The sequence below is a fragment of the Muntiacus reevesi genome, chromosome X, assembly GCF_963930625.1.
Source record: "Muntiacus reevesi chromosome X, mMunRee1.1, whole genome shotgun sequence".
Classification (NCBI taxonomy): Eukaryota; Metazoa; Chordata; class Mammalia; order Artiodactyla; family Cervidae; genus Muntiacus; species Muntiacus reevesi.
Window position 1 is genome coordinate 51,859,671 of NC_089271.1, and position 20,300 is coordinate 51,879,970.

The 20,300-nt window shown below is 46.4% G+C and overlaps 1 protein-coding gene, 1 long non-coding RNA gene and 1 other non-coding gene across 13 annotated transcripts in view; 1 reads left to right on the forward strand and 2 right to left on the reverse strand.

The window, feature by feature from the left end:
* The first annotated feature begins 451 nt into the window (after positions 1–451).
* Positions 452–7,231, forward strand: WDR13 (WD repeat domain 13). Of its 9 annotated transcripts, none has more exons than XM_065916138.1 (10): positions 452–516; positions 950–1,029; positions 1,641–1,937; positions 2,696–2,805; positions 2,924–3,054; positions 3,641–3,948; positions 4,623–4,803; positions 5,127–5,268; positions 6,397–6,515; positions 6,938–7,231. In XM_065916138.1, exons 3-10 carry the CDS (start codon positions 1,932–1,934, stop codon positions 7,120–7,122), a joined length of 1,182 nt encoding a protein of 393 aa, XP_065772210.1. In that variant the 5' UTR covers positions 452–516; positions 950–1,029; positions 1,641–1,931; the 3' UTR covers positions 7,123–7,231. The 9 variants fall into 9 exon arrangements, with proteins under 9 accessions (XP_065772210.1, XP_065772212.1, XP_065772207.1 ...); XM_065916140.1 differs by having other exon boundaries at positions 1,731–1,937; XM_065916135.1 differs by having other exon boundaries at positions 479–604; positions 1,697–1,937.
* Positions 7,232–16,961: 9,730 nt separating this feature from the next.
* On the reverse strand, positions 16,962–17,068 carry LOC136154861 (U6 spliceosomal RNA). Its single transcript, XR_010660567.1, has one exon. It is a non-coding gene; the product is annotated as a U6 spliceosomal RNA (small nuclear RNA).
* A 2,009-nt stretch (positions 17,069–19,077) lies between these two features.
* The window catches only part of LOC136154802 (uncharacterized), a 184,444-nt gene continuing 183,221 nt past the window's right edge, over positions 19,078–20,300 (reverse strand). For all 3 annotated transcript variants that reach the window (XR_010660516.1, XR_010660518.1, XR_010660517.1), the window contains one exon: positions 19,078–19,282. This is a non-coding gene — a long non-coding RNA (uncharacterized lncRNA). The remainder of the gene's footprint in view (positions 19,283–20,300) is intronic.

Genomic DNA, 20,300 nt, shown 5'->3' on the forward strand with positions numbered 1-20,300 from the left:
TCTAGAGATGCCCAGACCAAGCTTCCTGGGAGTATCCAAGCCCACCCCGCCACTCCATCACAGACACACAGAAAGTACTCTTCTTACTCTGGGCATGTCTGAAGGCCCATCAGTCACCTAAGAATTGGAGAACTTTCAGGGGCCTCTGCATGGGTGACTATTTTTAATTCTGCACTTCTAATGTTGCTTGGTGAAGATTTTACTGCTGAAAAGCAGCTTATGTCACTCTTTTCAAAAGAAAGTCTTTTTTTAAAGTAGTATTTCTGATTTTTAGTGGGTAATTGGCATACTTGCCCTGATCCGGTCCTCCCTGGACGTTGTTCTTGTGTACCTAAATGCCATTAGGGACTGGGGGTGAATAGGCCTTAAAAGGGCGGAGGCTCCATCCTTGTGTCAAAAGTGCCTGTTCCTTAATGCGCCTGCGTGGTTTCTCCCACGCCCTGGGGAGGATTCCTATCGACTTGCTCCGCGCTCGGCGGCTCTTCCTGGCAGCAGGCGGCCATCTTGCTGGAGCCTGTGAGAGAGAGAGAGAGAGAGAGAGAGAAGGGTGACACTGGTTTCAGGGCCGCCCCGGGAGCCTCAAGAGCGGGAGGCAGCCCCGGAGGTGGTCCCTGTTCCCGGGTCCTGCTCTTGGACCCTGGAAGGGAATGCGTGGGGTGGGAGGGGGCAAGATGGTTGGGGATTGCCGACAAGGATTACTAGGTGGGGGGAGGGGCGTTGCTATGGTGACCGGGAAGGGTGGGGTCAGATCTGAATCGCCACTATGAGTCACCCGGGCGCTGCCTGGGAAGGGCAGGACTGGGGTGGTGACTATGTTAACAGCCGGGTGGGATTTCGAGACATCGTGGACTGGAGGGACTCTGTGTCTATGGCAACGATCGCCTGGCGGAAGGGGCGGAACTAGATCTCTTCACTTGAGACGCTGACATTCCAGGCCCTTGTCCTGCAGGCTCCCGCGGGCGGACACGCCGGAAGAGGAGGCCAGGGAATGGCCGCGGTGTGGCAGCAGGTCTTAGCAGTAGACGCGAGGTGAGGCGTGGGGTCGGAGCTCGTGGGAGCGGAAGTTACTGTGGTGCATGCGCAGTGGCAATAAATGAGGCTGGGCAGAGAACTTGCCTTTTGCGGCTGAGTGGGCTTGCCGGAGGTGAGCATGTGCAGTAGTAGCGTGCGGGGCTTGCCCGCCGAGAGAATGACTGGCCAGAGAGGGTCGTTAAAGAGCATGCTAGGAGAATGCAGTCACATGTGGGCATGCGCAGAGCGTCTGGTATTAGAGCCTTGGGAGGGGTTGATAGAGCCCAGGCTGGTGACATCCTGTTCCCACTTTTGCCTCCAGACTTCTCTTACTACCGTCATTTCCCCAGTCTGACCCAGTCGCCATCTCATACTGACCCCCACCATTGCCCACACTAACTCCCACACCATGTCAGATTGGCCTCTACCATTGTCAACACTGACTCGGTCACCCCATACCACTTCCAGCAAAATTGCAGACTGCCTCCATTGTACCCACACGGACCTTCTTGCCATGCCCATTACTATTGTGGACTCATCCTCATTACAGCACCAGAGAGACCCCCATCACCACTTCTGACCACTTGCCATCCTGACACACACCTCATTCTTCTTCCCTATCCCTTGAGTTGATTGACTCCCTCTGTCCTGTGCCTGCTGCCCGCCTTGCCTCCTGCCATCGCAGGTACAACGCGTACCGCACACCAACGTTTCCACAGTTTCGGACACAATATATCCGACGGCGCAGCCAGCTACTGCGAGAGAATGCCAAAGCTGGGCACCCTCCAGCATTGCGTCGGCAGTACCTGAGGCTGCGTGGGCAGCTGCTGGGCCAGCGTTACGGACCCCTCTCTGAGCCAGGCAGTGCTCGTGCCTATAGCAACAGCATCGTCCGCAGCAGCCGCACTACCCTTGACCGCATGGAGGTGAGCTCCTCCCCATGCACGTGCTGTGTTTACTACCTGCCTCCATATTTATTCATTCAACAGACTTGTCAAGCACCTGCTATGTGCCAGGCACTGTTCTAGGCTCTTAGGATGAGCAGGAGGCAAAAAGAGATAATGTGTGATATAAATCAACAAATACAAATAAGATAAATAGGTTGATTAACAGGCAATAAATGAGATAAATAGGTCAATAAATGTAGCAAAGCAGGTAAACAAGTGAATAACTACCACGGCTTGTAGTGAGGAGTGCTAATGTGGAAAAATAAAGCAGACTTGGGGAATGAAACAGGACTGGTGTGGGGAACAGAAAAAAGCTGTTTCTAATGGAGATGATTAGGGAAGGCCTCTCTGAGGAGGTGACAATTGAGCTGAGACTTGAATGAGGCAAGAGACTAAATCAAGTGGTTTTCTGGTGGAAAAGTGTTCACTCTTTGTTCAAAGAACATTTGTTGAATATCTGCTGAGCGGGGCAAGAGCAAGGGAACTAATGCAGAGGCCACCACAGTAGTGCCAGCAGTGGTGGCTGTGGAAGGGGTGAGAAGGAATCTGGTTCTGGCATATGGGGTCTTAGTTCTCCAACCAGGGATTGAACCCACGCCCTCACAGTGGAAGTGTGGTCTTAACCACTGGACCGCCAGGAAGTTCCCATGGTTCTGGATATATTTTGAAGATTCTAGATCTTATAGGTTCTTGAGGGCTGTTTGCAAGGTGTGCCCACTCTGACCCTCTGTTGCCAGGACTTCGAAGATGATCCTCGGGCCCTGGGGGCCCGTGGGCACCGCCGCTCTGTCAGCCGAGGCTCCTACCAACTGCAAGCACAGATGAACCGTGCTGTCTATGAGGACAGGTATGCACCAGGGGCAGCTGAAAGAAGAGGTTTGTGAGGAGGGGAGGGGCCACGGGAAAATGAAAGGCCACACGCTAGTACCTCCCTTCTCTTACTCCTCACTCCTACTGGGGCCTAGGCCCCCAGGCAGCGTGGTGCCCACCTCAGCGGCAGAAGCAAGTCGAGCCATGGCTGGGGACACATCGCTGAGCGAGAACTATGCCTTTGCGGGCATGTACCATGTTTTTGACCAGCACGTGGATGAGGCAGGTGAGCCAGTGGATGACGGGTCCCATCACCATGCATTTGCCCAAACTGACAGCAACCCAGTGCCTCCTTTTCTGGAATGCAGAGTCTTGGGTCCACCTCTGATGGGGCAGTTCCCATACATCAAACTTTTCACAAACCTAAAAGCCCTCTGCAAAGTGATCTGCAAAGCCTTGGTTACTTTATCTACCATAAAAGAACTGAGCAGCTTAAAAGAGCACTTGGCTTCTGGTGTCGTGAGTCACTTGAAGGAGCTTAAAGCCTCTGCTGCAGAGAAATCCCCTTGCAAAGGGCAGAGTGGGTTGCAAACTGCCAAGACCTTGGTAATTAGAAAGTGCTAACTGAGATGTGGAAGCCATTTCACACTACAGAAGTCATTTACAGTCCATAAAGTACCTGCCAAGATTTAGGGAGTTTTTGGCAGAGGGCCTTCCAGGTTCCAGCTCTCTCAGCCAAGGAAAGCCCTTTGCTGAGGCCACTGTGCCTGGTGCAGTGGATCCTGGCCCCCAGCTCACAGGTCAGAAGCTTCCATAAATGAAAGCACTTGGTGAGCATGCTGACTCTCCCAAATGGCTCCTTGGCCTTGCAGTCCCCAGGGTGCGCTTCGCCAATGATGACCGGCACCGCCTGGCCTGTTGCTCACTTGATGGCAGCATCTCACTGTGCCAGCTGGTACCTGCCCCGCCCACCGTGCTCCGAGTGCTGCGGGGCCACACCCGCGGGGTCTCCGACTTTGCCTGGTCTCTCTCCAATGACATCCTTGTGTCCACCTCCCTTGATGCCACCATGCGCATCTGGGCCTCTGAGGATGGCCGCTGCATCCGGGAGATCCCTGACCCTGACGGCGCCGAACTGCTCTGCTGCACCTTCCAGCCGGTCAACAACAACCTTACTGTGGTCAGGCTCCAGGGCGCCCCCTCGCCAAGGGAGGGATGCCAAGCAGGGAGGGCGTGTCTCAGGGAATGGGGATAAGGAGTCCCCTCTAGTCCATCACCTCCATCCTTCTTTGGCCAGATTCAGAGGGAAACAAGGCAGGACTGGGGTCTCAGTTCTTGGACTGGGGTGGGCTCACTGTGGGGATGGGGCAGTCTGTGGGTAGGGTCACGGCCCCATCAGCAGTAGTCCTACCATTTGCCAGCTGCAGGGGTTGCTGGCTGGGGAGCAAGGTTACTGGTTGGAAACCTTGTCCCAGTGGCCGCTCTTTGGTGGTCTGACGTGGATGGAGAGTCAGAGGGCAGGGGAAGGAAATGAAAAGTCTGGCCCAGCCCTGAGCAGGGAGTAGGGGGAGTTGGCCCTGTGAGCCTGTGCTCTGGGATCTTCTGTCCTAGACTAGTCGAAGACTCCAAGAAAGACCAGACATTTCCCTTTAGTTCTGGGAGCAGCTGTCTGTTCTGGTCAAATTGCAAGAGGGACCAGCTGGGGAGGATTACCAGCCTGGGTCACTTTGCAGTCTATCGACCCACCCTCCTATAATGAGAGCGCATAAGGGATCAACCAGTCCCATCAACTGCAGCCTCAAGGAAGGAAGACTAGCTGGGAGCAGGGTGATGGTATGTGGGTTTCACCCACAGGTGGGGAATGCCAAGCACAATGTGCACGTCATGAACATCTCCACGGGCAAGAAAGTGAAGGGTGGTTCCAGCAAGCTGACGGGCCGCGTCCTTGCTCTGTCCTTTGATGCCCCTGGCCGACTTCTCTGGGCGGGTGATGACCGCGGCAGTGTTTTCTCCTTCCTCTTTGACATGGCCACAGGTAGGCAGGCACCCGGGCTTTCCTGGTGGCTCAGTGGTAAAGAATCCTGCAATGCAGGAGCTGCAGGAAACACAGGTTCCATCCCTGGGTTGGGAAGAGCCCCTGGAGGAGGGCATGGCAACCCACTCTAGTATTCTTGCTTGGAGAATCCCATGGACAGAGGAGCCTGGTAGGATCTGCCCATAGGGTCGCAAAGAGTTGGACACAGCTGAAGCAACTTAGCACACACAGGCAGGCCCATGGCCTGCATCTGGGTGCTTGTACTCCCACCCTCCTGGTGCACAGCCCTAGCACTCACCTCTGCCTCCTCTCTGCTGCCACAGGGAAGCTGACCAAAGCCAAGCGTCTGGTGGTGCACGAGGGCAGCCCCGTGACCAGCATCTCTGCCCGCTCCTGGGTCAGCCGTGAGGCCCGGGACCCCTCACTACTCATCAATGCTTGCCTCAACAAACTACTGCTCTACAGGTGGGTCTCCTTTCTGTGCCACCTGGAGGTGGGGAGCCTGTCCCTTCTGTCAGACTGGCATGAGAGCCTTCTCTTCCCAGCAGACTGAGCTGTGGAGGGTGGAGATTAACTTCCTTGAGGGTGGAGATCTGGTCTCCTAATAATATGATAATAGCAACGTCAATAGGAGCTGTAATGCAATAGGAGAAGTAATAGTAATAGCAGTAGCTAGCATGTTCATAGCAATTACTGGGGCCAGACTGTGTTCAAAGCACATTATACATATCACCTCATTTAATCCTCACAAAAACCCTATGAGGTGGGTGCTATTATCATATCTATTTTACAGATGAGCAAACTGAGCCATAAAATGGATTAGCCCCCTTAGAGCTTCCCAGGTGATGCTGGTGGTAAAGAACCCACCTGCCAGTACAGGAGATGTAAGAAACGTCGGTTCGATCCCTGGGTTGGGAAGACCGCCCTGGAGGAGGGCCTGGCAACCCACTCTAGTATTCTTGCCTGGAGAATCCCATGGACAGAGGAGCCTGGCAGGCTACCATTCATGGGGTCACAAAGAGTTGGACACGACTGAAGTGACTTAGCATGCCCTTAGAGCAGTGGCATGCTTTCTTTCCTTCCCTTTTTTTTTTTTTTTTTTCTTTTTGAAGCAGGGAGTTTTACTATCTCCACACAATTATGTCACGTAAATGCAGTTCTCAGCCTGGGCTGTATGCCAGAAAGCTTTCCTTACCAAACTGCTGTGGAAATGCCCCAGACTTCCTGGAGTAGTTCGGGTTCATTCCTTTGAATGGCCACATGGTGTTCCACAGTGCAGGGGTCCTGTAGTTTGGTCAGCCATTTCCTCTCTTTGTGTGTGTCCTAACTCCAGGATCTCTTAGGGATCCTTAGAGAAAGGAACTAGTGAGTTAAACAGAAGAGGTTCCCCACATATATCAACAGATACAGCTTCCAAACCATCACTATTGCACTCTAGCTCATGCTTTATACGTTTATGCAGTGGTCTCAAAACTGGATTTCATGAACCTTGAAAGGAGTTTGGGTGTGGGGGATGGGGACACAGGCTGGCCCACCATTTGTCTCCCCCAGTGCTGATGCTGCCCCCCTGACCCACTCTTCTCCTCCTCTCAGAGTGGTGGACAATGAGGGGACCCTGCAGCTGAAGAGAAGCTTCCCCATTGAGCAGAGCTCACACCCTGTGCGCAGTATCTTCTGCCCTCTCATGTCCTTCCGCCAGGGGGCCTGTGTGGGTGAGTCCCATGGGATTGGGGTGTCTGGATGGCCAGGGAGGAGGGGGGATCAGGGGTGGTGCTGTTCTGGCTCAAATATCAGGATACCCCAATGCCCTGACTTCCTGGGCTTCAAAAACTCCAAACAACCTCACACTTTGAACACAGACCCCCAAACACCCCAGAAACCTCATAGCCTGAGACACAGACCCCTCCTCACCCCCACCAACAAAGAACACAGAGACCTCACACTCTGGACACAGAACCAACACGGCTAGGTGACCTCCCATCTAGGGCTGGTATACTCCAGGGCCCGTAGTCCTGGGACCTCACACCTTGGACATAAATCCATCAACACCTCAGACACCTCAGAGACTCCACATGCAGGGCACCCCACTGCCTCTTGCGACACCTCCTGATGGTCTCTCCTCTCATCTGGGCAGTGACTGGCAGTGAGGACATGTGCGTGCATTTCTTTGACGTGGAGCGGGCAGCCAAGGCCGCCGTCAACAAGCTGCAGGGCCACAGTGCGCCCGTGCTGGATGTCAGCTTTAACTGTGATGAGAGCCTGCTGGCTTCAAGCGACGCTAGTGGCATGGTTATCGTCTGGAGGCGGGAGCAGAAGTAGGAGACTTCCAGCCTTGCTACCGTTCACCTTCCCACCCACCTCCTGCCCCAGTCTTGTATTTGTAAATAAAGTTCCTGTGGTTGTGCCGATGGCTGGCTTCCAGTTCTGCAGGGGGCGAGATGGGGAATAGGGCAGCTCTAGGACCCAAGATGGGGTGAGGTTCACCTCCTCATTCATGCCTTCATACATTGATTCATTCATTCATTCAACAACCATTTATGAACATCTGCCATGTCAGAGGCACTACTTCACATGTTTTACACAGTGATGCATTGGACGGACATTATCAAGCACCTACTGTATGCCAGTAACTGTTCTAGGCACTGAGGGTACAGCTGTGACCTAAACTGACAAAAATCGCTGCCCTTGTGAGGTTTACATTCTAGTGGAGTCAGGTAGATAATAAACAAAAATATATAATGGGTCAGCTAAAGTTGAGTGTTGTGAGGAGAAAGGATAGGGGATAGAGTTGCAAGAGGGTGGGGAGGATTAGGCTCTTTTTGGTATCATGATCACAGATGTTCCTGACCATGTAAAATTTATTTTTTATGTATTTTATAAAATAATTTTATTTATTTTTGGCTATGCTGGGTCTTCGTTGCTGTGTGGGCTTTTCTCTAGTTGCGGTGAGCAGGAGCTCCTCTTCATTGCAGTGTGCAGACTTCTCATTGATGTGGTTTCTCTTGTGGCACAGTCTTAGTATTTGTAGCACATGGGCTCAGTAGTGGTGGCTCCCAGGCTCTAGAGCACTGGATCAATAGTTGTGGCCCATGGGCTTAGTTGCTCCATGGCATGTGGGATTTTCCTGGACCAGGGATCGAACCAGTGTCTCCTACATTGACAGGCAGATTCTTGACCCCTGAGCCACCAGGGAAACCCTTATTTATTTTTTTTAGATTTTATATTATATTGGAGTATGGTTGATGTACAATGTTGTGTTAGTTTTAGGTGTACAGCAGAGTGATTCAATTATATATATACATGTATCTATTCTTTTTCAGATTCGTTTTCCATAAGGTTGTGACAGAATGTTGAACCAAGTTCCCTGTGCCGTACAGTAGGTCTTTGTTGGTTATCTGTTTTATGTATAGAAGTATATGTGTGTTAATTCTAAACTCCTAATTTATTAATATTCCTTCTTCCCACCTTTTCTTTTGGTAACCATAAGTTTCTTTTCCAAGTCTATGAGTCTGTTTCTATTTTGTTAATAAATTCATTTGTGTTCTTTTTAGATCCTGCAAATAAGAGATATCATATGATATTTATCTTTCTCTGTCTGACTTCAGCTAGTGTGATAATCTCTAGCTCCATCCATGTTGCTGTAGATGGCATTATTTCATTCTTTTTTATGGTTGAGTAATATTGCATTGTATATATGTACCACATCTTTTTTTTAAAGATTTATTTTATTTTTTGGCTATGGGGGTCTTCATTGCTGCAGACTGGCTTTCTTTAGTTGGAGCAAATGGGGGTTACTCTTTGTTGTGGTGTGCAGGCTTCTCATTGTGGTGGCTTCTGTCTTGTTGCAGAGCATGGGCTCTAGGTACCTGGGCTTCTGTAGTTGCAGCATGTGAGCTCAGTAATTGTGGCTCATGGGCTCTAGAGTGTGGGCTTGGTAGTTGTGGCATAAGGGCTCAGTTACTCTGTGGCATGTGGGATCTTCCCTGAGCAGGGATTGAACTGGTGTCTCTGCATTGCAGGGTGAACTGTTAACCACTGGACCACCAGGGAAACTCTGTGTATCACATCTTTACCCATTCCTCTGTTGATGGACATTTAGATTGCTTCCATGTCTTGGCTATTGTAAATAGTGCTACAATGAACACTAGCATGCATGTATCTTTTCAAATTATGTTTTTCTCGGGACATGTGCCCAGGAATGGGATTGCTGGACCATATGGTAGCTCTATTTTTAGTTTTTTAAGGAACCTCCATACTGTTCTCCATAGTGGTTGTACCAAATTACATTCCCGCCAACAGTGTAGGGAGGTTTCTCTTTTTGCCATATCCTCTCCACCATTTATTGTTTGTAGAATTTTGATAATAGCCATTCTGACCAGTGAGCGATACCTCATTGTAGTTTTGAATTGCATTTCACTAATAATTAGTGATGTTCAGCATCTTTTCTTGTGCTTTTTTGGCCATCTGTATGTCTTTTTTGGGGAAATGTCTATTTAGATCATCTGCTCATTTTTGCCTGTTTGTTTTTTGTTTGGCTACACCACACAGTATGCTAGATCTTAGTTCTTTAACCAGGGATTGAACCCATGCCCCCTGCAAGAGAAGTGTGGAACCACTGGAACCCCAGGGAGATCCCAAGGTTGTTTGTTGTTTTGATATTGAGCCACATGAACTGTTTGTATATTTTGAAGATGAATCCTTTGTTGATCACATCATTTGCAAATATTTTTTCCCATTCTGTGGTAGAAACTTGTCTTTTTTGTTTTGTTTATGGTTTTCTTTGCTGTGCAAAAAGCCTTTAAGTTTAATTAGGTCCCATTTGTTTATTTTTATTTTCATTACTCTAGGAGGTGACTCCAAAAAGATATTGCTGCAATTCATGTCAAAGAGTGTTTTGCCTATGTTTTCCTTTAAGAGTTTTATAGTATCTGGTCTTACATTTAGGTTTATAATCCATTTTTAATTTATTTTTGTATATGGTTTCAGGGGATGTTCTAATTTCATCCTTTTACATGTAGCTGACCAGTTTTCCCAGCAGCACTTACTGAAGAGACTGTTCCTGTTCCATTGATCTATAGTTCTGTTTTTTTGTGCCAGTACCATAATGTTTTGATTACTGTAGCTTTGTAGTGTAGTTTGAAGTCAGGAGCCTAATTCAACTCCATTTTTCTTTCTTAAGATTGCTTTGGCTATCTGGGGTCTCTGTGCATGCTCAGTTGCTTCAGTTGTGTCCAACTCTTTGCAACCCTATGGACTGTAGTCCTCCAGGCTCTTCTGTCCATGGGATTCTCCAAGCAAGAATACTGGAGTTGGCTGCCATGCCTTCCTCCAGGAGATCTTACCGACCCAGGGATTGAACCCTCATCTCCTGCGTCTCCTGTATTGCAGGTGGATTCTTTACCCACTGAGCCACCTGGGAAGCCTGGAGTCTCTGACAGTGTGAAGTTTATACAAATACCTGAATGAAGTGAGAGAGCCACTGTGTATGAGGGAGAAGAGTATTATAGGTTTAGAAAAGGCAGTGCAAATGTGCCAAGGCTGGAGTGTGCCAGAAGGACCAGTATAGCTGGATCAAGGTTTGGTAGGAGATAAGGTTGGACAGGTCCAATGCTGGAGGGCTTTAGGAGCCACTGTGAAGACTTGAACTTTTTGTTGAGTGAGGGGTGAGTTCCCAAAAGATTTTGAGCACAGTAGGGGAATGGTCTGACTTCATTATGAGAGGATCCCCCTGGGCACTGTGGAGAAAACAGACTGAAGGAGGGGAGCAGGAGCAGGGGGGCCAATCAGGAGACCCTGCATTAGTTGAGGCAAGCAGTGATGGGGTGGTAGCAGCAGAGGGGCTAAGGTAGGGAATGTTGGCTTCTACCACAGAGGTTTCATCCTATTAGTCTGCAGGACTCTGCCTGCTCCTCAGAGAGGCTGAGGTTCCTAGGCTCTCCCTACCTTTAGGGCAGCCACTCCATGAGCCCCATACCTGTTGTTGCATTGGTTGTTTTTTGCAAGTAGGGAGCAGAGGTGTTGAGAGCGCCAAGGCAGTGCAGAGCAAACCATGGACCCCAAGGCTGAGGTGATGGCTCCTGTTGTGGGAGGAAGGGTATGAATAATCTCTCTCCACCTCAGAGAAACCCCAAGCCACCCCCACCTCCTCCCAAGCCCACCCAGGGCCCAAATTCAGGACCTGGAATAGCTCAGAGACCACAGAGTAATGTTCAGTATTTGAGAGGAGCCATGAGTGTATTCTTGCCTGGAAAATTCCGTGGACAGAGGAGTTTGGCAGGCAGGCTACGGTCCATATGGTCACAAAGAGTTGGACATGACTGAGCTACTGAGCACTGAATGAGGAGAGAAACTTTGGGGTATAGGCAGGGAGACAGATAACCCAAATCCCTTGTCAATGACCTGAGTCACCCGGAAAATGTCAAAGTTCCTTAATATCAAGGAGGCCCTTGCTCCAGTTGCTCCCTTCCCACTAGCTTCATAGGCTGCTGACTCCAGATGCATCAATGGGAAGTGTAGCTACCACCTTGAGACCTCAGGCTCAGTCCATAGAGTCACAGAGACCCCAGCCTGGCCCAACATAGTTGAGCTGCTGAACTAACACCAGCAGTCCTGTTGATGGAGGAAAGTAACCTCTTGTTCATCCAAGCCACTGTTACCGGACAGTGTGGTTACTTGCAACCAGAAGCATTTGTACCTGCTAGTTCCATCTGACAGACCTTAAGGTAAATGATGATGAGATAGTGGTGATAGTCCAGAGAGCTGGACTGTTCACAGAATCAGTGATTTGCTAGAAGGGTTCTCAGTCTCAGCATATGGTTGTATGCACGGCTATGATTTTTACAGCAAAAAGATACAGAGCACAATCAGCAAAGGGAAATGGCACACAGGGGTCAAATCCAAAGACGAGGCACAAGCCTCCAAGGTGTCTTTCAGCAAAGCCTCACAGGACACCCTTAATTCCCTCAGGTGCGATAGCACATGTGAAACATTATCAACCAGGGAAGCATCCATGGTTTCTACTGGGCGCTGGTCACATAGGTACCCTGTTGCCTAGCACATACCCAACTTCCAGACTCCCTGAAAGAATGCAGCTATTTAGCATAAACCACAGTGCTTGGGTGAACAGTTCAGGCACATCAAGTCACTCTTATCAGTTAAGAGAGTGGTGGAAATTTCCCAGAAGTTTCCAGATGCCAGCCAAGGACCCCTATTGAAGCAGGCTTTTCCAGGCCTGCTGCTAACCCTTTCCTGCATAGTACGGAGCACCAAAAATATGCTCAGATTCAACTAAGATTAGTCAACCTCAACATCATTTGGGGGAACCTCATTTTCCTCTAACACCTTCATTTCTTCACATTTTTCATGTTCTTTATTACATCTGGATTCAAGATGACTGATCATAGATGTTATACATGACTTGGGGGGTTTTCTCCTTGTGAAATTCTGAAGTAACAGAGTTGGCATTCTGTTTTAAATTCATCTTCATGATTTTCTTGACTTACAATCTAAGGGGAAATTAAAGAACAAATAATAAAAAATAAACTTAGTCAAACCTGGGCCTCTGTTAACTTGTCCATTATCACTGTGCCTCTGATTTGACATCAGATCTGGAACTCTTAACCACGCCATCATCAGTAGCCCTCTGGTCTTAATTTGGAAATGAAATTCTGCCAACTGTTCTTTGGTTCAAACTTGAATGTAGCCCTCTAGTTAATATCCCACCATCCCTTGCTTTCTGCTCTGACTGGGCCTTTTTGAACTCTAGAATTATCAAGGCATTTCTGGTATGACCTCAAATTCAGACTTTGCTGGCTCTCATGGCATCAAGACCATTTTTGATACCACATGAGAATTTCTTAACTAATCCTACATGATAGGCTTCACATCCAACCAAAACCCAGAGCTTTTGTTATTCTACTGCTACCCTGACCTCTATAAACTATTCGACCATCATCAGCCCTCTGGTCTGACTGTGAGTGGAGAATTCTGTTAACTATTCCAACATAATTCCTCTGATCTAATTTTGTACTGTTTTAAGATGCCAGCCTCTCTGGTTTGACCTCCTCTATTAACAGTTCCACCATCAGTGCCCTTCTGGTCCACCTTAACGAAGTGTCTGTTAAGTATCCTGCCATCACTGCTCCTCTGACATGACCTGAACCTAGGCCTTTATATTCTAACTGAAAGGTCCTTCTGGTATCAAATCAAATCCAGACGTCTTATTAAATCTTCATCTAAGACTCCTACCTTGGTTGTACCTGGGCTTCTTTTGAACTATTCAACCTTCAACCTCTCTGATCTGACTTTGAACCCAGGCCATTTTAACACAAGTCACAATGCTCCATTAGTTTGACCTTAGACATGGTCCACTATTAACTTCTGTGACAGTGTCCTGGTCTGTTCTCAAAACAGGGGCTGTTTTATTGTCATCCCATCTTCAGTGTCATCCTGCTTCCTAATCAAAGTTTTTCTACTATCCTTGCTCTCCCACCTGTCTAATGTTTACTCTTCCAGATTCAATGATCTACTGTCTAACTATCCAACACAGCCATTTAAATCCCTCCATACCAGGCCTATCCTCAACCCTCTGTTACATGTGCTACCATTTAACTCCCCTCTGACTTGACCTCAAACCTGATCTTCTGATGACTGCCCTGTGAGTCTGTCATTGAACTGGTACAGTTATTTCTTCCAATATCAGTGTTCCTGGAATCTGAATTCAAACCCCAGGTTCTGTGAACTATTTTAGAATTCCCCTCTTGACTGACCTCAAACCCAGATATTTATTCAGTTGTCTCCATCTCTATTTCTCTGGACTGACCCTAAACCAGGGCCTCTGTTAACTGCTAATGCCTGTCTAGTCTGAATTCAAGCATTTGCTAACTATGCTAACATCAACACCACTCTGTCTATATAATCAAATAGAATGATTGTTAGCTAATTTAAAAAAATAGCTTTTCTTATCTGACCCTAAATCGGGGTCTCTTTATTCCACCATCAGTGGTTTTTCTGGTCTATTATTATTGAACCCTGTGTGTTAACTGTTCTACCATCAACGCTCCTCTTATCTGACTTTGAACCACAGTCCCTGTTAATTCTTCCACTGTCAATTCCCCTGTGGTGGTGTTGCCTTCCACTGGGGCCTCTGATAAGGAAACTACTGTTATTGACCCTCTGGCCTGACTTTAAACACAGTTAATCATTTTACCATCAACACTCTTGTTTTAGAGCACAGACCCTGGCATGTAATTAGTCTATCATCCATGCCCTGTTTTCTGACCTTGAACCTGGATCATTGTTATGTCTTTCACCATCTGTGCCCCTTTGGTAAAACTTCAAACCAGGACTTATGGTAAATACTCTAGCATACTTCTTGTCTGAATTCAAATATTGGGGATAAAAACTACTGAACTTATAAGGACTTCAAAGTGGTTACTACTGGTGAAATACAGGCTACAATCAGATATAATGGGTGGGAGATTGCAATGTGAACCAAACCATTCACAGAGCTAAATGTAGATTCTAGTGAAGTCACAGGCTGGAATATGGACACTCCCATCATGCATACCTGACTGTGTGTGAGCCAAGGAGTCTCTATAGCACAGTCTTAATGAACACAAGTGTCCAAACTCCAGTCTGTAGACCCCCAAAGTGTCAACACCCCAGTCTGTGACTGCAGGAGGTCCCTACCTCAGGATATATGTACCCAGGAGTGTCCACACCTAGCCTTTTTGACCTGAGCATATCAATACCCTAGCCTATATGACTCCAGAAGTGTTCATACCACAGTCTGTGTTATACAGGAGGGTCTACACTCAGTCTGTCTGACCTGTTTCTAAATTACTCTGTGTGACTCATGGGACTCTGCATCCCAGCTGTTACCCCAGCTGTGCCTGTACCCAATCTGTGTGACTCGGAGCATTCAAACGCATGTCTGTATGACCATAGGAGCATTCACACTCCATTCACAGAGGAGAGAAGAAATGGATAGATATCCTTCATTTCTGTTGTGGATAATTAGATAAAGGTAGATTCAACAAAGTATTTTTTTAAAAAGACTTAGAGATAGTCATAAGTTGAATTAAAAACAGGAGAGAGAAATTTACCATCACTTGAAAAACAGAAATGATTCTGTAACAAAAGGTAGACCAAGAAGGAAATACCAAAGAGGCATAAAAAATACTGAAAACATAAAACAACACAGAATTAAAATTCTGAGGATAAATATTAATGGATTAAATTCCATACATTAAAAAAATTTTAATAAAATTAAAAAAAAATAAAATAAATTCCATACATTAAGTGACAAGGGCATCATGCAGATTGGGCACACAGATTGAGTAAAAATTCAAAAATCAAATAATGTCTATATCAAAATAATTCAGAAAGATTTTTTTTAACTAAGCAAAAATGTGTGAGAAAAATAAAGACAGAAAATAGTAGTTGCAATATAAATTCAAGTTAAAATTAAGGAAAACAGCATTAAGCAGTCAAAAAGGACCCTTTTTATTGATCCAGAGCATGATCAAGATTGAAAATATAGTAGTCACGAGTTTTTATAGTCCATATAACAGACCAGACTGTCAGCTAAAGAACTAGAAGACAGCCAATTGAATCCTTGCCAACTTTTCCATATGGCTGGATTAAGTTGAACAGTCTTCACGCTAGACATTTAAAAATGAAATAGGCCTGCAGTTAGGCTTAGTGGAAAATGCAGCAAAATAGAGGAAGTGGTCTATCTGTTTTCCTCACCTCTGAACTCAAAAGAAGGGTACTCTCATGGCCTTGGGTGTTCTCTCTTGCAGTGAATATGAGTGGCCACAGGTATAATGTCTAACATTCGTATTAGTTCTTGACTATACTCTAGGCCCATTTTTTTTAAAAAAGAATACGTATTTATTTTCATTTGGTTGTGTCAGTCTTAGTTGTGGCATAGGAGAATTTTTGTTATGTCATGTGGGATCTTTCATTGTAGCTTAGTTGCCCCATGGCATATGGGCTCTTAGTTTTCCAAACAGGAGTTGAACCCAAGTCCTGGGTACTGCAAGGCAGATTCTCAACCACTGGACCACCAGGGAAGTCCTATGTTTTTTTAAAATTTTAATTGAGGTATACTTGACATACTATATTATATTAGTTTCAAATGTAAATATAATAAAACATTAAGATTTGATACTTGTATATATTGTAAAGTGATCACATAAGTCTAGTAAACATCCATCACCATATATAGTTACAATTTTTCTTTTGTGATGAGAACTTTTAAGAGTACTTTCAAATATGCAACACAGTATTATTAACAGTATTATTATATTACAGTATTATAGTCACCATGTGATACATTATATCCCCTTATTTGTTTTATAACTGAAAGTTTGTACCTTTTGACTCCCTTCACCCATTTCACACTGCCCCCACCCCACCTCTGGCAACCACCAATCTGCTCTCTGTATCTATGAACATCCCCCACTCCAGGTCCATTTTCAGGTTTTATTCAAAATGAGAAGTCACTCGTGGTCAAATTCTACCTCACAACCTCGGCTGAATAAAAAAGATGTGCACTACTCTATTACTGAACCACAAGAAGCCCTCAAGTTATTTAAAAAAATAACTTTCAATGACCATACTCTCAGACCATGATGAAATAGTGATTAGAAATTAGCACTCAGTTCTAAAAACGAAGACATCAGGGTCCTCCTACCACCCTAAATGAGGTTTGGGCTGAATTCTCTGAGGCTGTTTCCTCCACCTGTCCCGGGTGATGCTCTAGTTTCCTGACAGGATTGATCTTATCTTATTCATTCTTGCATCAGAGAGATTATTCAAGCATCAAGTATCATTGCTTTCTACTCCTCATTGTTGAGTGTGTCTTAAGCTAAAATAACCTGTTTGACACGATTCTTGAGCTACACAGCATGTTACATGTTTCAGGAACTCTTGGAAGACTGATTTCCCAGATCAGAAAAGTGCAGTCCATCTGCTGTTCCCTTGGGCTTTTAGATTTTTTTCAATTCCGTCAGAACCACATGGAGATGTGTTCTGAATAAAAGCCATCCCTGTGTTTTCATGCTCCATCCCACCTGCCTGCTTGTGTTGGACTGAGTTTACTTATTTATTTAAGACAAAGTTCTCTTTTAATGAAGTCAGAAGAGTTTCATAAAATTATGGAACGCTTCACGAATTTGTGTGTCATCCTTGTGCAGTGGCCATGCTAATCTTCTCTGTGTCATTCCAATTTTAGTATATGTGCTGCCAAAGCGAGCACTGGACTGAGTTTAATACAACTCAGCACCAGTGAAATACACACCGTCATTTCCTGCACCTTTTGTTTTGCATCATGTGCCTCCAGTATTCTCAGGTGAGCTTTAAATACATTGACTTTTTCAACTAGTTAGACATCTCCATTTAGTTGATAAACGAGGTAGCTATTCTATTCACCTGCTTCCCCCAAACTGGTGTAGAACTGGAGGCAGTGTTAAGGCCCCTGGGATCTCACTGGAGCATTTTACTGGGCCCTTGGAGAATAGTCAGTGTCAGAAGGGAGCTTCTCTGAAAGCAGAATTTGAGATGGAGTTTGGGGTATAACATGTTTATTAGGGAATTGGTTCCTGTGCAGGGAAGCAGGAGGAAGTGGGATTGGGGAAGGGCCAGTTGATCTGTGATGAGAGCCCCACAGAGTCTGGGTGGTCCCAAAGAGGAGCTCTGGAGCCAGGGCTGCCCATCAGAGTGACCCCTGTTGGGGGAAAACCATGGGGGTTTATGTCTCGGCCTTGATGGGTCATCAGATGTGGGCTGGCACGGATTGACCTCGGGAGGTGGCTTTCATCACCTGAGGCCCACCCTGCAGAGCTGACAACTACAGCCAGGGCTTCCTTGAAAGGGGGTCTAGGAGGTACAGGGAGAGGGCTGGGAAAGAAACAGTTAGCCGCTGGGTGAGTGAGTGGGGCCCCAGGTTTTTAATCCATGGTCCTGAGCCAGTCACCTCTCCACTCTGTGGGTCAGTTTCCTCTGGACCCAGCTGAGGGTTAGGGAGTCAGTTCATTCATTCTTTTGACATGTACTACCTGAGCCTTTACACCGTGCAAGGCACTGCAGCAGGATTTAACAAGAAACAAAACAGATAAAACCTCTGCCCTCAGGAAAACAACCTTCCCGGTGACCCCTAAAACCCATGCAGCGATGCAGACTCAGAGCAGAGGCCACCCCTGGCCTTGCTTTTGATGATTGTGATGCCTGGTGAGTGCTGCGGCCTCAATGTATATTCGGACAGATGGCTGGCTGGCACAGAAGAGGAGGAAATGATCAGCTGAATCCATGTGATTACAGGAAGGAGGGAGCCACTGTGGGTTCTTGAGAAGGAAAACACAGAGATAAGTGTGGCATTATAGAAAGGCTATTCCAACGTCAGTCAATAACAATAGTGCAGGAAAAAGAAAGTTTTACCGCATATCACCCTGCTCCTTACAGGGATGAAAAGAAAAATAGTCAAGGCCAGGCCAAACTGCCTGCCCTGCTGGCTGTTAAATGTTTGTTTTGGGCTTTTTGTAACCAAGTTATTGCCCATCGGTGGCAGCAATGATTGGGTACTTGCCTTTATGATCTGACAATTTGGGGGCCTCTGTGAATAAATGAATGGAGGTTGGGCAAGAGACCACACAGTGTATCTGGTGTGTTAGTTTGTACCTCTTGCAGCTAGCTCCTCCAAGGCCTCCCTCCTACACATTGCTTTCATGGGATAGCCTGTACTTCTTTATATAATTGGCTGGGCTCCAGTTGAGGGAGGGAAAAGGCAATGGGTGGCAGCAGGGACAGTGGAAACCAGCAGGAGAGAGTGTACCTAACAGAAGCTGCAGTCTTTTTATAAACTAACCTCAGAGATGCTACCTCATCATTTCGCCTAGTTCTACTTGTTAGAAGTGACTCTGTAAATCTAGGCCACACTCAAGGGGAAGAGATGATATAAGTGCATGAGCCCCAGGAGGCAGGGATCATTGGGGACCATCTCAGAGGCTGCCTACCACATTGCCTCTAAGGTATTTGGGGCCGCAGACAAATATTTTTGCAATGTCTCCATCTATATGAATAGTTTGAATTAAAAGTGTATTGAAAATCATGGGTCCATATGTGGTATTATGATTTATTGATGAGGATTTAGAAAAAGTGTAGAAAAGAGGTTATTTTTATTGGAATATAGTTGCTTTACACTACTGTGTCAGTTTCTACTGTACAGCAAAGTGAATCAGCCATACATATACACATAGCCCCTCTTTTTTAAATTTCTTTCCCATTTAGGTCACAACGAGGCACTGAATAGAGTTCCTTGTGCTCCACAGTAAGTTCTCAAGAAGAGATATTTAGGTATCTGTTTATTGTATAGTCAATACACCTGAATAATCTTTGTATTTCCAGTCTCCATCTTCCTCTTCAGATCCAGGAGCCATCTCCTTATGTTCTTTATGTTCTTTTTTGTCAAATGTGCCTAAAAAGGAAAAAAAAAAAACATCCTTCACCTTCCATGTAGGGAAAAACCAAGTTTTCCACCTCCTTCTGTGTTTCTCTTTCCGATGTGTCTCCTATACTACTCACACAGAACACTCACAACACCTCTGACACAAGATGTGTGGGTTTTTTTCCCCCACATCAAGCAATTCTCTATGACACCAGCTGGGTGTCCTCTAATTTAACTCAATTCCAACACTGTCTACCTGGGGAACGCATCAGATCCCAGAGGTTAAGGGCTCAGCCCCATGAGACTGCCCCTCACCCCACTTCAGATGCCAGTTGCAAGTAGTAGGTCCCCAGGTTACCCACAAATTCTGTCTGATTTGGTTGCAAATCAGAGGTTCCCACGACTTCCTCTTCAAGTTAGATTAATTTGCTAGAGCAACTCACAGAACTCTGGGGAATACTTATGTTTACCAGTTTATTAAAGGACATGATAAAGGATACAGATGAACAGTCAGATGAAGAGATACCTAGCGTGAGGTCTGGGAGACTCCTTAGTGCAGGAACTTCTGTCCCTGTGACACTGGGGTATAGCACCCTCCTTGTATGTGGATGGTTCACCCACTGGGAAGCTCCCAGAACTTGATGCTATTGAAATTTTACGGAGGCTTCCTCACATAGGCATGATCAGTTATTAACTTCATTTCCAGCCCTTTCCCCTCTCTGAAGGATGGAAGGTGGAGCTGAAAATTTCAAGCTTCTAACTATGGTGTGGTCTTTGTGGTGATCAGCCCCCATCCAGGAGCCATCCAGATCCACCTAGAGTCACTCAGTAGAATAAAAGATGTTGCTAGTGCTCTGTTTCTGTTTTTTATTTTTAACTGGAGGATAATTGCTTTACAATGTTGTGTTGGTTTCTGCCAAACATCAACATGTATAACTATGGCTGATTCATGTTGATATATGGCTGCTAGTGCTCTTGTCATGTAGGAATTTACAAGGTGTTCAGGAGCTCTGTGTCAGGAATCGGGGGCAGAAACAATATATATTTT

Coding starts and splice junctions, on each gene's coding strand:
- WDR13 (XM_065916131.1), top strand. CDS start 672: ATGGTTGGGGATTGCCGACAAGGATTACTAG. Junction 2,806..2,923: donor CGTGCTGTCTATGAGGACAG/GTATGCACCAGG, acceptor ACTGGGGCCTAG/GCCCCCAGGCAGCGTGGTGC. Junction 4,804..5,126: donor CCTCTTTGACATGGCCACAG/GTAGGCAGGCAC, acceptor CTGCTGCCACAG/GGAAGCTGACCAAAGCCAAG.